Source organism: Coregonus clupeaformis, chromosome 30 (assembly GCF_020615455.1).
Source record: "Coregonus clupeaformis isolate EN_2021a chromosome 30, ASM2061545v1, whole genome shotgun sequence".
NCBI classification, from domain to species: domain Eukaryota; kingdom Metazoa; phylum Chordata; class Actinopteri; order Salmoniformes; family Salmonidae; genus Coregonus; species Coregonus clupeaformis.
This window is the reverse complement of record NC_059221.1, coordinates 30,247,406-30,264,800: the sequence shown is the minus strand read 5'-3', so window position 1 is coordinate 30,264,800 and position 17,395 is coordinate 30,247,406. Positions and strand designations below refer to the sequence as shown.

The 17,395-nt window shown below is 43.0% G+C and overlaps 2 protein-coding genes across 3 annotated transcripts; one reads left to right on the top strand and one right to left on the bottom strand.

The window, feature by feature from the left end:
- Positions 1-891: 891 nt before the first annotated feature.
- Positions 892-9,462, top strand: tgm2a (transglutaminase 2, C polypeptide A). The gene is made up of 13 exons (XM_041856265.2): positions 892-984; positions 1,320-1,502; positions 2,404-2,631; positions 2,732-2,850; positions 2,992-3,120; positions 3,235-3,412; positions 5,306-5,435; positions 5,531-5,634; positions 6,187-6,429; positions 6,518-6,793; positions 6,871-7,031; positions 7,299-7,435; positions 8,926-9,462. The coding sequence occupies exons 1-13, from the start codon at positions 975-977 to the stop codon at positions 9,110-9,112; spliced, it is 2,085 nt and encodes a 694-aa protein (XP_041712199.1). The 5' UTR covers positions 892-974; the 3' UTR covers positions 9,113-9,462.
- Positions 9,463-10,197: 735 nt separating this feature from the next.
- Positions 10,198-17,371, bottom strand: LOC121545602 (regulation of nuclear pre-mRNA domain-containing protein 1B-like). 2 transcript variants are annotated; one of them, XM_041856267.2, is made up of 8 exons: positions 17,281-17,371; positions 16,429-17,155; positions 16,178-16,307; positions 15,729-15,868; positions 15,445-15,566; positions 15,045-15,171; positions 11,083-11,258; positions 10,198-10,727 (listed from the first exon to the last, which is right to left on the bottom strand). In XM_041856267.2, exons 2-8 carry the CDS (start codon positions 16,577-16,579, stop codon positions 10,578-10,580), a joined length of 996 nt encoding a protein of 331 aa, XP_041712201.1. In that variant the 5' UTR covers positions 16,580-17,155; positions 17,281-17,371; the 3' UTR covers positions 10,198-10,577. The 2 variants fall into 2 exon arrangements, with proteins under 2 accessions (XP_041712201.1, XP_041712200.1); XM_041856266.2 differs by lacking the exon at positions 17,281-17,371 and having other exon boundaries at positions 16,429-16,650; positions 17,051-17,154.
- Positions 17,372-17,395: the final 24 nt, after the last annotated feature.

The following is a 17,395-nucleotide window of genomic DNA, read 5'->3' as shown; positions in this document are numbered from 1 at the left end:
GACTGAGTATTATCCGGTTCAGTCAACATTTTAGAAGAAATGGGAACAACTTCATTCACTGGAAAGTGAATCTTGCCACATCAAGTGGTCATAGGTCATGACTAAACCTTGTGACCTGACTGACTGAGCATAGCCCTTCTGGTCAGCACATAGCCATCGGTTAAACTGTCTGTATCAGATAACAACACTGTTGTGTAGGCCAGTGGTTCCCAACTCCGGTCCTCCAGTCCCTCCAACAGCAGACATTTTTATTGTAGTCCCGGACAAGCACACCTGATTTAGCTTGTCAACTAATCATCAGGCCCTCAATGAGTTGAATCAGGTATGTTTGTCCGGGGCTACAACAAAAATATGTGCTGTTGGGGGTATTCCAGGACCAGAGTTGGGAACCACTGGTGTAGGCTACCCTGTTGAACTGAACAATCCTCTACCAGAGCTCCCCTCCACTGTCCTGAAAAGTCAAACATGGGTTAACTGCAATGTCAGTGCACAGAACATGAGTATAAAAATGAGGCATTGAGATATAATTTATTTAAATGTGGGTTGTCATTTAATTATAACCTCTGTCTTTGATATTAATATATGTTACAAAAAACAATAATGGCATAAAAGGTTTATGCCAAAAATGTGTTTGTTGTTATTTTATCTGAAGATTAGTAGAAAACTGTTATTTATAGACCTGCATGCAAGTGTCAGGTGGATGTGTGAGTCTATGTTACATTTAGCAAGCTATACCATAGGCTGAATTTACAAACCTACAGTTCACAATTCCATCTTTATGTGATGCAAGCCACATTAATCATTTTGGGGAAGGAACAACGTGACTAAAACAGCTTCAAGGGGGATGTGGCCTGACAGACAACATGGTCATATTACACATGCTACAAATATCCCTGGAGTGACATTACAGTCAGGATATCATAAAGCACGCACTCTAACGGCACGACCAGGAACACCCGGCATTATCTAAAGTAATGGATCAAGGTAAAATAACAAGGTTTCTTTAGTGTGTATCTATGGTGTATAGAAAAATCAAAATGTATTCTGGTTTACTCATGGAAACACTCCATGAGTGTTTGACAGGTTGGTGGACAGGTTGTTAAACAATTGAAATTGCATATTTTTGCAATTAAATACCATCAGCAGAAAATAAACTTGACATTTGGGAACCTGTTGCTGATTAACATAGATTTATAAGTAATATAAAAAAATCACTGCTTGTTAGAAATCCACATTTTTACATGTTATACTGTACATTATTACTTAGGAAAATGGTCTTCATGAGATTGAAATGTGTTTTTAATTGACTTCTTTCACAGCCTTGGATATAGAGCGATGTGATGTGGAGAGTAGGATCAACAATACTACTCACCACACTGACCAAAATGGGCTTGACCGGCTGATAGTTAGAAGGGGCCTGCCCTTCACCATCACTTTGCACCTCAAATCTGGGAGTCAGTTCCAAGCAGGCATCAGCACATTCAGGTTCATAGCAGAGACAGGTACAGTACTGTGGACACGATAGAAAGACCTCATTAGTTGGGGAACATTCAGTATATCGTCAGCAAAACTGTATGTATATGAATTTATATTCATTAATATGAATTTACATTTACAGTGGGGTCCGAAATTATTGACACCCTTGATAAAGATGAGTAAAAATTATATAATAAATAATTCTAATAATTCAAATTGTCCATTTAAATTTATTGGATTCCTATAAAAAATTAGCAATGGCCATCTCAGTCTCCGGACTTGAAACCCATTGAACACATGTGGTTTGAATTGAAGAGGGCAGTCCATAAGAGCAAACAAAGAATATCAAGGATCTGGAAAGATTCTGTAATAAAGTCCCAAAGGATTCAGTTGATAAAATCCTCAAACCTTCCCAATGTGTTCTCCAACTCATAAAACAATTTAGAAAAAGGCTCAGTGCCGTTATCCCTGCAAGGTGAGGTATTGAAAGGGATTGAATACAGGGGTGTCAATAATTTTTACACCTACCTTTTTGAGAAAAAACTAAATCTCTTTCTCTCAGCAATTGTATTAGTATAAAATCATATAATTTCCCAATTTATTTTAGCATACAATATAGCTCAGTATTTGAATTATTTATTATATAATTTTTGCTCATCTTTATCAAGGGTGTCAATAATTTCGGACCCCACTGTAAATGTAAATTCATATACATGCATGTAAATTCACATACATACAGTTTTGCTGACAAAATACTGAATTTTCAAGCAAGGATTCCCCAACTATCTGATATGGTGGGTGTCAAAATCCTCTTTCTTGTGCTTTTTGAAGTGGAATGACCCAAGTGTCAATCATTTCAGACCCTACTGAATGTCTTCGGCATCGAGGGGACATAAAGACATAATTGTTCTTTATGTCTTTCAACAGGGCCGTTACCTAGAGAGCAATCAGGCACCAAGTCTACCTTCAGCCTGACTGACACCGCATCAAAGACAGACTGGAGTGCGTCCACTACTAGTCCCACTGGGAATGTAGTCTCTCTGTCTGTGTCCTCCCCTCCTGATGTCCCCATTGGACTGTACTCCTTGACCTTGGACCAGGGCCAGAAGGTCAAACTGGGGGAGTTTGTACTGCTGTTCAATCCCTGGTGTGCCAGTAAGTCAGAGTGTTTCTTTCATCTGTCACTATCATTAGACCAGGGAGCTCTGTAACAGATCTCATCTGTAATCCGCTTGTCTATTTTTCTTGGCTACAGAGGATGCAGTTTACATGGAGGAAGAGAGAGACAGGCAGGAGTATGTGTTATCCCAGGCTGGTCTCATCTACAAAGGCACAACGAAACGATTCAAAGCTTCCCCATGGACGTTTGGCCAGGTATGTTGTGGAGCTTCCACAGAATAATACATTATATAATGTAGCATGCATTATTGGAATCTGAATTAGTGGAACTATGTAAAGTATGACAAGCCAGGATGAATGTATATTTATCCCTGTCTTCTGGTTCTCACTCTGCAGTTTGAGCCTGGGATGCTGGACATCTGTCTGAAACTCCTGGATGAGAATCCTAAATACACGTTAGATGCAGATGCAGACTGTTCTGGAAGGAGAAACCCAGTTTATGTGACTAGGGTGATCAGTGCCATGGTAAGTGTGAGCAATGAAGTACCAGGATTTGTCTGTGCTCAGACTAAACATTAGGCACTATTGACTGCAATACATCATTATAAGAAAGTAATGGTTTTTATCCTTGTGTGTCAGATCAACAGTAATGATGACAAAGGTGTGCTAGTGGGCAACTGGTCAGGTGACTATGATGATGGCGTGAGACCCTCTCACTGGACAGACAGTGTTGCCATACTACATCAGTGGGCTGATAACTGCTGCCAGAGGGTTCGCTATGGCCAGTGTTGGGTGTTTGCTGCAGTAGCATGCACAGGTAAAAGCAAAATAACTTTGTTCAGTTCCATTGTTTATGGGACTTTTTCAATGGCGAAGCAATATATACAGTACCAGTCAAAGGTTTGGACACACCTACTCATTCCAGGGTTTTTCTTTATTTTTACTATTTTCTACATTGTAGAATAATAGTGAAGACATCAAAACTATGAAATAACACATATGGAATCATGTAGTAACCAAAAAAGTGTTAAACAAATCAAAATATATTTTATATTTGAGATTTGAGATTCTTCAAAGTAGCCACCCTTTGCCTTGATGACAGCTTTGCACACTCTTGGCATTCTCTCAACCAGCTTCATTAGGTAGTCACCTGGAAGGCATTTCAATGAACAGGTGTGCCTTGTTAAAAGTGAATTTGTGGAATTTCTTTCTTTCTTAATGCATTTGAGCCAATCAGTTGTGTTGTGACAAGGTAGGGGGGGTTACAGAAGATAGCCCTATTTGGTAAAAGACCCAAGTCCATATTATGGCAAGAACAGCTCAAATAAGCAAAGAGAAATGACAGTCCATTACTTTAAGACATGAAGGTCAATCAATCCAGAACATTTCAAGAACTTTGAAAGTTTCTTCAAGTGCAGTCGCAAAAACCATCAAGCGCTATGATGAAACTGGCTCTCATGAGGACCGCCACAGGAAAGGAAGACCCAGAGTTACCTCTGCTGCAGAGGATAAGTTCATTAGAGTTACCAGCCTCAGATATTGCAGCCCAAATAAATGCTTCACAAGTTCAAGTAACAGACACATCTCAACATCAACTGTTCAGAGGAGACTGTGTGAATCAGGCCTTCATGGTCGAATTGCTGCAAAGAAACCTCTACTAAAGGACACAAATAATAAGAAGAGACTTGCTTGGACCAAGAAACACGAGTAATGGACATTAGACTGGTGGAGATCTGTCCTTTGGTCTGATGAGTCCAAATTTGAGATTTTTGGTTCCAACCGCCGTGTCTTTGTGAGACGCAGAGTAGGTGAATGGATGATCTCTGCATGTGTGGTTCCCACTGTGAAGCATGGAGGAGGAGTTGTGATGGTGCTTTGCTGGTGACACTGTCAGTGATTTATTTAGAATTCAAAACACACTTAACCAGCATGGCTACCACAGCATTCTGCAGCGATACACCATCCCATCTGGTTTGCGCTTAGTGGGACTATAATTTGTTTTTCAACAGGACAATGACCCAAAACACACCTCCAGGCTGTGTAAGGGCTATTTGACCAAGGAGAGTGATGGAGTGCTGCATCAGATGACCTGGCCTCCACAATCACCCGACCTCAACCCAATTGAGATGGTTTGGGATGAGTTGGACCGCAGAGTGAAGGAAAAGCAGCCAACAAGTGCTCAGCATATGTGGGAACTCCTTTAAGATTGTTGGAAAAGCATTCCAGGTGAAGCTGGTTGAGAGAATGCTAAGAGTGTGCAAAGCTGTCATCAAGGCAAAGGGTGGCTACTTTGAAGAATCTAAAATCTAAAATATATTTTGATTTGTTTAACACTTTTTTGGTTACTACATGATTCCATATGTGTTATTTCATAGTTTTGATATCTTCACTATTATTCTACAATGTAGAAAATAGTAAAAATAAAGAAAAACCCTGGAATGAGTAGCTGTGTCCAAACTTTTGACTGGTACTGTACATAAAATAGTGAATGTATATATTTGTCTTGATGCTGTAAGTACTAGAATACATATTTTGTCTGGTTATGAGGCAAGCGCTTTAACAAGAAAGAGGCAATGGATTATTTATAGTGCATGACTTCAATGGAAACTGTCAGGACTGTAATCTGCAGCTACTTGTAATATCTTCATTGCCTTTCTTTAATTGCCAAGTGATATGAAGGTGCTGATGTTTGACTTCTTCTGTCCACAAGTTTCTCGTGCTCTGGGTGTCCCGTGTCGAGTGGTTACTAACTTTGGATCCGCTCATGACACAAACAGCAACCTACTGATTGAGTTCCTGTATGATGAGGATGGAAATGATATATCTGATGATTCAGTATGGTGAGAAAAATACAGTAAGCGGTACTGAAACAACAATGCTCTATATGATTGTGAAACAATGTTACAATGTACCTGTATTATACACTTTGTCTCAGGAACTTCCACGTGTGGGTAGATAATTGGATGGCTCGTCCTGATCTTGAAGCAGGCTATGATGGCTGGCAAGCAAGTGACCCCACACCACAAGAAAAGAGTGAAGGTGAGCCTGCAAATGTTAATACACTAAAGTTATAGTGCAAGTCAGACACCACCGTGTGTATGAAAATGCTTCATAGATTAAGCTAGTATTATAATCATGGCCAAAGCAAGTAATTTAAGGTCAGATCTAATGTGTATACTTTAAATTACTAGGAGCAAAGAGGATTTCATTCACACTCTAGGCACAGGCCTCAGAGTGTCTTAGAATGCAATCCTATCTGTGTGATCTGTCTATTACTAGGTATTAATTCACTCAGCTGGGAGTATCTAGGTCACTTGTAACACTATCTACATCAACTCATTTAATGCAAGGTGCAATCAATGAAGATGCATGGTAGTCTGATGTAGGCCTATCTTCAGAGATATCCAGAGACAAATGTTGAAATGGGAAATGTTTTATGAAGTGTTACTTTGTCTGGCATGTACTCTCTCACAACCATTTCAATGAGAGGTAACATGATCACATTTTAAGTTTGAATTCAGTTGACAGCTTGTCAAGGATGTAGTGCAGTACAACAACCCACTCCATGTCCTTGGTTATTCTCTCTGACAGGAGTGTTCTGCTGTGGCCCTGTCCCTCTGAAAGCCATTAAAGAGGGAGAACTAACCCTGAAGTACGACGCCCCGTTTGTGTTTGCTGAGGTCAACGCTGACGTGGTGGAGTATGTGAAGCTGACCAATGGCAGGATGGTAAAGATGGGGGGATCGTCCACGGATGTGGGGCACTTTATCAGCACCAAGGCTGTGGGCAGTGACGAGAGGCATGACATCACACACCTATACAAGCACCCTGAAGGTAGGCCACGTCTGCAGGACACTAAAATACCTGACTAGTCTTTGTAAATCTGTGCTAGAGCTCGATTATAACTTCTGGTGGCTTTCAGGTTCTTTGCAGGAGAGAGAGGTCTATGAGAGAGCCAAGCATCACCATGAGCTCCAGCAGAAAGGAGAGGAACCAGGCCTGAAGGTGAAGATCAAGGTGTCCCCTGACATGGACATTGGGGCGGATTTTGATGTGTTTGCAGTCGTCACAAACAACACAGAGGCTGACAAGACGTGTCGTGTTATGTTTTATGCCCGGATTGTGTCCTATGATGGCAAACCAGGTGCCAACTGTGGATTCATTGAAGACTTAACTATGGAGGTTCCCACTGGAAAAGGTCAGGTCCCATCTACAGTGTAAGCCAGAAACATGGAATGTATGTTTTCCCTGACCCTGCTGTCTTCTTATCTGTAGAGAAGCGCCTTCCCCTAAGAGTGGAGTATGTTGACTATGGTGACACCATAACATCAGATAGGCTGATTCAATTGGTTCTCATTGTCATCGAATCAAGTCCCAGGGAATTCCACAAGGCAAAGAGGACCATCGTGCTGGAGAGCCCAGATATAGCCATCAAGGTATTGACTACCGTATTTTCTTTACCAATTCTTTATAGAAATTGTGATGTTAAATCATCAAATCATTCAGTGTTTCCTTTCCTCAGATAAAGTTGATTACTTTTAGTGTAATATTTAGGTGAAAAATCTGTCGATGTGCCCTTGAGCAAGGCACTTAACCCTAATTGCTCCTGTAAGTCGCTCTGGATAAGAGCGTCTGCTAAATGACTAAAATGTAAATGTATTCAGAGAGGGTATAATCAGCATGTCTAATATGTTCTCCTGCAGCTCTTGGGAGAACCCAGAGTGAACCAGAAGCTGTCTGCAGAGATCTCACTACAGAACCCTCTACCAGAACTCCTGCAGAACTGCTTCTTCAGTGTGATGGGAGCCAGCCTCACAGATGGAAAAATCCTCATACAGAAGTATACAAACAGTGCTGACACACTGGATCAGTTCAATATTAGCTTGATAGCTTTTTTAGCCACTAGTCAGTAAACAATCTCCAAATATGGAAGTACAGTAGAGTACGCTTGATTGTAAACTCACTTCAAGGCCACATATCCTTCTCACATTGGAAAATACTAGAGCTCCGCTCATATACAGTGAGGGAAAAAAGTATTTGATCCCCTGCTGATTTTGTACGTTTACCCACTGACAAAGACATTATCAGTCTATAATTTTAATGGTAGGTTTATTTGAACAGTGAGAGACAGAATAACAAAACAAAAAATCCAGAAAAACACATGTCAAAAATGTTATAAATTGATTTGCATTTTAATGAGGGAAATAAGTATTTGACCCCTCTGCAAAACATGACTTAGTACTTGGTGGCAAAACCCTTGTTGGCAATCACAGAGGTCAGACGTTTCTTGTAGTTGGCCACCAGGTTTGCACACATCTCAGGAGGGATTTTGTCCCACTCCTCTTTGCAGATCTTCTCCAAGTCATTAAGGTTTTGAGGCTGACGTTTGGCAACTCGACCTTCAGCTCCCTCCACAGATTTTCTATGGGATTAAGGTCTGGAGACTGGCTAGGCCACTCCAGGACCTTAATGTGCTTCTTCTTGAGCCACTCCTTTGTTGCCTTGGCCGTGTGTTTTGGGTCATTGTCATGCTGGAATACCCATCCACGACCCATTTTCAATGCCCTGGCTGAGGTTCTCACCCAAGATTTGATGGTATATGGCCACGTCCATCGTCCCTTTGATGCGGTGAAGTTGTCCTGTCCCCTTAGCAGAAAAACACCCCCAAAGCATAATGTTTCCACCTCCATGTTTGACGGTGGGGAGGGTGTTCTTGGGGTCATAAGCAGCATTCCTCCTCCTCCTCCAAACACAGCGACTTGAGTTGATGCCAAAGAGCTCGATTTTGGTCTCATCTGACCACAACACTTTCACACAGTTCTCCTCTGAATCATTCAGATGTTCATTGGCAAACTTCAGACGGGCATGTATATGAGCTCTTTGGTCTTGGCCATGGTGGAGAGTTTGGAATCTGATTGATTGCGTCTGTGGACAGGTGTCTGTTATACAGGTAACAAGCTGAGATTAGGAGCACTCCCTTTAAGAGTGTGCTCCTAATCTCAGCTCGTTACCTGTATAAAAGACACCTGGGAGCCAGAAATCTTTCTGATTGAGAGGGGGTCAAATACTTATTTCCCTCATTACAATGCAAATCAATTTATAACATTTTTGACATGCGTTTTTCTGGATTTTTTTGTTGTTATTCTGTCTCTCACTGTTCAAATAAACTTAGACTGATCATTTCTTTGTCAGCGGGCAAACGTACAAAATCAGCAGGGGATCAAATACTTTTTCCCCTCACTGTAGCCTACCAGTCAATTCTGCTCTCTGACTACATGACTGTATCCATTCCCTCTTGTGACCTTGCTGTTCTCTCCATTCTCCCTGCAGTGTTGGAAGTGTTGGTCCAAAACAGGAGGTCAAGTGCACAGTGGAATTCACACCTACTAGCACCGGGTCCAGGACCCTAACAGTAGACTTCGACAGTGACAAGCTGAGCAACATCAAGCAATACTTGAACATTGAGATAGGAATGAATAATATAATGGCCAATGACACCAACACCATTTCTTTTTAAATGAGATTTGCAACGTTTCAACTGCACTGCCTTGCAGTATTTGATGACATCTGTACATTTGTATGCTGTAACACTTAGATGAGTTCTCATTATTCAAGAAATACAAATATAGGATTTTTTGAATGACCTTTTTACATAATTTGTGAATGCTGTAAGTCCATTGTTTTACATCAGATAGCACAACAAATCTGTCTGCACTGAATCAGAGACGAGTGTTGTGCAGGAGTAAAGCCACCTGTCGGAAGACGCTGGTGAAAGTCGATAGATTCAAAATGTCCACCTAAAATTATATAAACAGGTCCAGTGTATCAATGTCACATTAGTCCGAATATAAACCAGTCTGCACAGCTTTTTTCCAATTGTTCAATTTTATTTGTATCCATGGATTTGTTTTATTACTGAAAAACTACTGCTGTAGTACATTATCTGCAGAGAAATATACATTTCACACATTTCTACCATCTCTAGTAAAACATTTGTGGGCAGATGTCCTCCTATTACTACTAATGTATTATGTAACATTGGCAAGCACTTATCTCCCAGGATCCATAATCCAAACTAAAGAGATTGCAGAAATCAGATTGCCAACCACTGTAAAACTGTCAGTTAACGATTGACTCCTGAGGAAGGACTGCAGCAGTGACAGAATGAACAATGAGCCAGTTCACATTCTGCTACTCTGTCAAGTCTGAATAATACTGAATCATTGGTGGCCAAGCATAGTCCTGAAAAGCATCAGTCTGCTAGTTAGTTTGACATTTGTACCAAGTGATGCAATTATCTGGGAAAGAGCAGAGCTCATCAAAGACAATTTTACTGGACACGTGTTTCTAAGTGACTGTAAGTCAGTCTCGATCTGCCCCAAGATTGCTCTAATAACTTCTATCAACCACTTGCCTGAGGGCTAAATTATTTCACATTGGATTGAGAAAAACTACTACATGGATGTAATGGTATTGACTGATGATTGGTATGCATGACATGTTTGATGACAGACCTGAAAAGAAGGATATTGTTGTGTTGAGCTGGAATTATGGAAGATAATGTCACAACCAAAATATAACATACATAGAAAAACACCCCCCCCCCCCAACATTACAAAAAGCAACCAACTTCTAAGCGATTAAAATAAATGAGATGCATCTCTTCACAAAGATCTAGTGGGTGTGAGAGCCACCATCCCACCATATGAGCACAAAAACACTTTGCAGAAAAATGGGGATTGGCTAATGACCAACCCTTCTCTTCCTTCCAACGCAGAATCAGTTAGCTGGCGTTCAGAATAAAATCAAAAAGGAGATATTTGTCCAAGCTGGTGGAACGGAATCTTCAACGACCATTGTCTCTCCCACCGGGGAGGTCCCCAAGCTTCCACTGTCCCTCTCAGTCTCTCCCTAGGGTTCAGTAGCTAGTGAGCAGGTTCAACAGTGTGTGCCCTAGCAAGAGGCAGGGTGTGGCAGGGAGCTCAGTCGGCGGAGAATAGGTCTCCAGCAGAGGGTAGAGGGGCCAGACCTCCAGTCACATTGGGCAGCAGAGAGAGGTCAGGCAGGCTCTGGATGTGGGACTTGAGGTCTTTGCGCACCTGGGTGACCCGTGCCAGCTTCTGTTTGTACTCCTGCAATACAAATAACGGTACTGATGTCAGATGGTGCACAGTTCAGATGGGTTCACTGCATACTTCTTCTAAACAAGCAAAGTAAATTACAAAGCTGCTGTAATTCGATAAATGGGAACATAAATATTTATTGTTTTTTATTAAATTTGTTGTTTATCGTGGTCCTCTGTAGCTCAGCTGGTAGAGCACGGCGCTTGTAACGCCAAGGTAGTGGGTTCGATCCCCGGGACCACCCATACACAAAAAAAATGTATGCACGCATGACTGTAAGTCGCTTTGGATAAAAGCTTCTGCTAAATGGCATATTATTATTATTATTTGTTTGTAACAAGAGATTTAGATGGTTTAGACATGCCTCCAGTTTCTTCTCCCTCTCGGTGAGGGCGTCCTTCTGGCTACCGATGTACTCTGTCAGCATGCGCGCCAGCTGCCTCCTGTCCTCCAGCTCAGCAGCCAGACGTCCGTTATACTCAGCCAGAAGTAGACAGGCCTCGTCCACCGTCTTGGACAGTTTATCAGCTGCCTCCTTATCTATAGGGACAGGGTCAGAGTCAAGTCAAATAAGGTGGAATGTTGCCTTATTTGTAATGGCGCCGGAGGGGATGGCTGCCGTTTTACGGGCTCCTAACCAACTTCACTATTTTGTTAGTTTTTTCGCATAGTTAGTAACTGTTTTTTTGTTTTGTTTTTTCACTTATTGTGTACATAATGTTGCTGCTACCGTCTCTTATGACCGAAAATAACTTCTGGACATCAGAACAGCGATTACTCACCTCGAACTGGACAAAGATTTTTTCTTTAACGAGTCCGACGTGGAGGATATACTGCTTTCTCGGGAACAGGCCCAAATCCCCGTTACTTGCATGAAGAAAAGATGGAGAAAAAGGGGGCGGAGGTCGGGCTGCCTTCTGAGAATTCGTAGGCGAGTGAGTAAACCTCCACTACCATCTGTTCTATTTGCCAACGTGCAATCATTGGAAAACAAAATTGATGATCTACGATCAAGAATATCCTACCAACAGGACATTAAAACTGTAATATCTTATGTTTCACCAAGTCGTCGCTGATCCATGACACGGATAATACAGAGCTGGCGGGATTTTCCGTGCATCGGCAGGACAGAGAAGCTAAGTCTGGTAAGACGAGGGGCGGGGGTGTGTGTCAATAACAGCTGATGCGCGATGTCTAATATTAAAGAAGTCTCGTGGTATTGCACGCCTGAGGTAGAGTACCTTATGATAAGCTGTAGACCACACTATCTACCAAGAGAGTTTTCATCTATATTATTCGTAGCAGTCTATTTACCACCACAAACCGATGCTGGCACTAAGACCGTACTCAACGAGCTGTATAAGGCTATAAGCAAACAAGAAAATGCTCATCCAGAAGCAGGCAAACTTAAATCCGTTTTACCTCATTTCTACCAGGATGTCACATGTGCAACCAGAGAAAAAAATACAAATAAACTCTAGACCAGCTTTACTCCACACACAGATGCATACAAAGCTCTCCCTCCATTTGGCAAATCTGACCATAATTCTATCCTCCTGATTCCTGCTTACAAGCAAAAACTAAAGCAGGAAGTACCAGTGACTCGCTCAATATGGAAGTGGTCAGATGACGCGGATGTTATGCTACAGGACTGTTTTGCTAGTACAGACTGGAATATGTTCCAGGATTCATTCAATGGCATTGAGGAGTATAGCACCTCAGTCATCGGCTTCATCAATAAGTGCATCATCGACGTCGTACCCACAATGACCGTACGTACATATCCCAACCAGAAGCCATGGATTACAGGCAACATCCGCATCGAGCTAAAGACTAGAGCTGCCGCTTTCAAGGAGCGGGACACTAATTTGGACACTTATAAGAAATCCCACTACGCCCTCAGACGAACCATTAAACAGGCAAAGCGTCAATACAGGATTAAGATTGAATCCTACTACACTGGCTCTGACGCTCTTCGGATGTGGCAGGGCTTGAAAACTATTACTGACTACAAAGGGAAACCCAGCCACGAGCTGCCCAGTGACACGAGCCTACCAGATGAGCTAAATGCCTTTTATGCTCGCTTCGAGGCAAGCAACACTGAAGCATGCATGAGAGCACCAGCTGTTCCAGACGACTGTGTGATAACGCTCTCGGTAGCAGATGTGAGCAAGACCTTTAAACAGGTCAACATTCACAAAGCTGCGGGCCAGACAGATTACTAGAACGTGTACTCAAAGCATGCGCTGACCAACTGGTAAGTGTCTTCACTGACATTTTCAACCTCTCCCTGACGAGTCTGTAATTCCTACATGTTTCAAGCAGACAACCATAGTCCCTGTGCCCAAGGAAGCGAAGGTAACCTGCCTAAATGATTGCCGCCCCGTAGCACTCACATCGGTAGCCATGATGTGCTTTGAAAGGCTGGTCATGGCTCACATCAACACCATTATCCCAGAAACCCTAGACCCACTACAATTCGCATACCGCCCCAACAGATCCACAGATGACGCAATCTCAATCGCACTCCACACTGCCCTTTCCCACCTGGACAAAAGGAACACCTATGTGAGAATGCTGTTCATTGACTACAGCTCAGTGTTCAACACCAGTGCCCACAAAGCTCATCACTAAGCTAAGGACCCTGGGACTAAACACCTCCCTCTGCAACTGGATCCTGGACTTCCTGATGGGCCGCACCCAGGTGGTAAGAGTAGGCAACAACACGTCTGCCACGCGGATCCTCAACACTGGGACACCTCAGGGATGCATGCTTAGTCCCTCCTGTACTCCCTGTTCACCTACGACTGCGTGGCCAAACACGACTCCAATACCATCATTACGTTTGCTGATGACACAACAGTGGTAGGCCTGATCACCGACAACGATGAGACTACCTATAGGGAGGTCAGAGACCTGGCAGTGTGGTGCCAGGACAACAACCTCTCCCTCAATGTGAGCAAGACAAAGGAGCTGATCGTGGACTACAGGAAAAAGCTGCCCGACAGGCCCCCATTAACATTGACAGGGCTGTAGTGGAGCGGGTCAAGAGTTTCAAGTTCCTTGGTGTCCACATCACCAACGAACTATCATTGTCCAAACACACCAAGACAGTCGTGAAGAGGGCACGACAACACCTTCTCCCCCTCAGGACACTGAAAAGATTAGGCATGGGTCCCCAGATCCTCAAAAAGTTTTACAGCTGCACCATCGAGAGTATCCTGACCGGTTGCATCACCGCCTGGTATGGCAACTGCTCTGCATCTGACCGTAAGGCGCTAGAGGGTAGTGCGCACGGCCCAGTACATCACTGGGGCCAAGCTTCCTGCCATCCAAGACCTATATACTAGGCGGTGTCAGAGGAAAGCTCAAAAAATGGTAAAAGTCTCCAGACCCAAGTCATAGACTGTTCTCTCTGCTACCGCACGGCAAGCGGTACCGGAGCACCAAGTCTAGGACCAAAAGGCTCCTTAACAGCTTCTACCCCCAAGCCATAAGACTGCTGAACAATTAATTAAATGGCCACCCGGACTATTTACTGAGGCTCGCATCTACTACAAGACCATGGTGCTTGCCTACGAAGCTGTGAGGGGAACGGCACCTCCTTACCTTCAGGCTCTGATCAGACCCTACACCCAAACGAGGGCACTACGTTCATCCACCTCTGACCTGCTAGCTCCCCTACCTCTACGGAAGCACAGTTCCCGCTCAGCCCAGTCAAAGCTATTCGCTGCTCTGGCACCCCAATGGTGGAACAAGCTCCCCCACGACAGCGGAGTCACTGACCACCTTCCGGAGACACTTGAAACCCTACCTCTTTAAGGAATACCTGGAATAGTATAAACATTTTACATTTTACATTTTAGTCATTTAGCAGACGCTCTTATCCAGAGCGACTTACAGGAGCAATTAGGGTTAAGTGCCTTGCTTAAGGGCACATCGACAGATTTTTCACCTAGTCGGCTCGGGGATTAGAACCAGCGACCTTTCGGTTACTGGCACAACGCTCTTACCCACTAAGCTACCTGCCGCCCCAAAGTAATCCTTCTTCCCCCACAAAAATAAAAAAGGTGGTTGTCCCACTGGCTATCATAAGTTGAATGCACCAATTTGTAAATCGCTCTGGATAAGAGCGTCTGCTAAATGATGTAAACGTAAATGTAAAACCACAATATCGAAACTATTTAATTCACCAAATGTAAATTTGAAAAAATAATCCCTTGTAGCAGACTGGACTAGGCCTACAATACACATTGAGTTTGGAGATAGGTGGGGTCAAAAGTTCACCTGTGCTCCAGATACCATGAAGACTCCCTCAGGACTTACCAGTGATCTTCTCTAGCAGGGACACATCCTGCACCTCCTGTGGCAGAGAGGCAATCTTCTGGCGCACAGCAGCATCACCCGAGGCCGCATTCTCCAGGTCCTGCAGGGCTTTGACCAGCTCCTCTGTCTGAGGGGAGAGGAGTGTGAATAACAAAGTTCTGGGTATAAATCTCCAATGTTCAAGCTGGAGAATGTTTCTAAACACAACAATTCACAACCAAAGTACCAAAACAAGAATTTTCCAAATCATGAGTCCATGGGACATCTATGGATCACTGACACCTAGTGGAGAGTTGGGAGATAATTTAAACTGGTGTGAAACGCTGTCAAACATTGCAGTGTAATAAGCAAAGTACTGGTGAATGGGCTAAAGACATGGAGTTGTGTTAATTCTGTTTACCAGCTGTGGCCCTGAGATGTCTGAATCTCGTGGGGACATGTGGCCCCTGTAGTCATCATCTTCTTCCTCTTCTTCCAGCTCCTGGATTTTCTGATAGGTCCGTTTAGGGGCCTTCTTCGCTTCTGCAAAACATACCACAGATTCATACAAAAACAACCAATTGGAAGTTGATGTTGCGTGGGAATGCTGACATCCAAATAGGAATAGGAAACAAGCTGTCACCAGTAAGTAATTTAGTAAAGCTGAACTGCTACATCAGTGAAGACCTAGGGGACTGACTGTACCTGTGGGTTGGTGTTGGGGGCTGTTAGAGTCTTCGATGGCGAGCTTCAGCTGTTGGATGAACTCTACCTTGTAGAGGCTGCGCTCCTGCCAGATAGTGAGCAGCCTGTCCATGGGCCTTCTACAGCCATCATCAGCCTCTCTGAGGGAGGGGGAGAAAGAGACTGATTCATCATGAAATTCAACTCTTCCTAGCCGAGCAACTGAATAACTTATTTGATCCTCTTGTCTTGTTATACTGCTGTAGCAGTGTACTCCATTTACCAATGTTTTGAAGCAGGTTAATGTCTTACTGATGTAGCTAGGCCAACCCTCCAGTGCAAACATGGTATACTAAAACATAGGCCTGCAGCACAAGTCTCTTGACTACTGCCTTAAAAATCATACAACGGAACAGTTCAGTGTTAGAGAAAAGTTTAGCTCTGAAACTGTATCATCCCAGACCACATACCTTGCAACATGAGAGCAAGCATCAACAAGGACAGTCTCAAAGTCTTTGGCGAACTCTGGACCTTTCTTCTTGCTGTTTTGTATCACATCATTGGCAAGATAAAGGAAAGTCAACTTCCTGCTGCTTTTTGCTGAAAGACAAATACAGAAAGTAGACAAAGTAAATAACAGTGTCTGGCATTCTTCAAGTGACATATCAACGTTTCAGTGTGTAAATATTGTCGAGGTGGCAACGTTCATAGGTTCTCTCACCTTTCTTCAGTTCTCTGTGCCATACTTTGACGATGAGCGACGAGTGTTTGCGATGATGAATGATCCACAGAGACAGCGTCTGAACGCTCTGCTGAGAGTTGCTGAGCTCCGAAAGCTTCTTCTCCAACGCAGACTCGGAAAAAGATGACATGATGTGCCCAGAGAGGACTCTCTTTGATATGCCTCACCCCACAACTGTTTCTTGGATGTTAACTGAGGAAACTAGCAATGTCATCAAAAACAAAGTTGCAGCCAGTTAGCCATGCAACCTGCTAACGTTACGCATGAAACACCCTAACGTTAGCTAACCAATCGTATGTTTGTCCATGCTTCTCTTCCTTAATTTAGCTACCTACAAAAACGGGTTAGATTATGCAATTGCCTTTACATTGATGAGTTTGCAATCTAGTAAACGTGTTTAGCTCGCTAGCTATCTATCTGTTTACAAATAGCCAGCAAGAAAGTCCTAGCTAGGTAGCCTAGCGAGTTAGCTAACCTATCCACTGGCTTTGTTTGCTCTCTAGCTACTCTAGATACTAGATGCAAGTTCATTACCAATACATCTATTCATAATCTAGTAAATGTGCCGTTTCAATACACATACATGTAGCTATACCCTTACTTTGTTAGCCAGCTGGCTCTCTAAAAATCTCTGGATCTCTTCAAAGATGGCCGCTTGACCTTTCACCCGACAGAGTCACACGGTTCAAAAAACGTTGCAGAGTAACTGGTGAAATTAGATCATTACTTGAAATATTGTAACATTATTGTCACGTGTAGCTATATTAAACGACATCAAATTACATGCAAAGTAGCTAGCTAAATCAACCGATCAAGTATCATCATGCTTACACGCAATCGTACCGTTTCCTTTAGCCAGTTTTGCAGGTCAAGTGCAACGAAGTGAACTTTGACCCCCAAAACGTTGCATTTTAATTCATTTACAAGTATCAACTGCACCAACGCT

Excerpts from the sequence above, each read along its gene's own strand:
- tgm2a (XM_041856265.2), top strand. Across the intron at positions 6,430-6,517 it reads CCTATACAAGCACCCTGAAG|GTTCTTTGCAGGAGAGAGAG; the intron begins GTAGGCCACGTC and ends GGTGGCTTTCAG. Across the intron at positions 7,032-7,298 it reads GCCCAGATATAGCCATCAAG|CTCTTGGGAGAACCCAGAGT; the intron begins GTATTGACTACC and ends GTTCTCCTGCAG.
- LOC121545602 (XM_041856267.2), bottom strand. The coding sequence starts at position 16,579 with ATGTCATCTTTTTCCGAGTCTGCGTTGGAGAAGAAGCTTTCGGAGCTC. Across the intron at positions 16,308-16,428 it reads GCACAGAGAACTGAAGAAAG|CAAAAAGCAGCAGGAAGTTG; the intron begins GTGAGAGAACCT and ends TTTGTCTTTCAG. Across the intron at positions 15,567-15,728 it reads CCCCCAACACCAACCCACAG|AAGCGAAGAAGGCCCCTAAA; the intron begins GTACAGTCAGTC and ends TATGTTTTGCAG.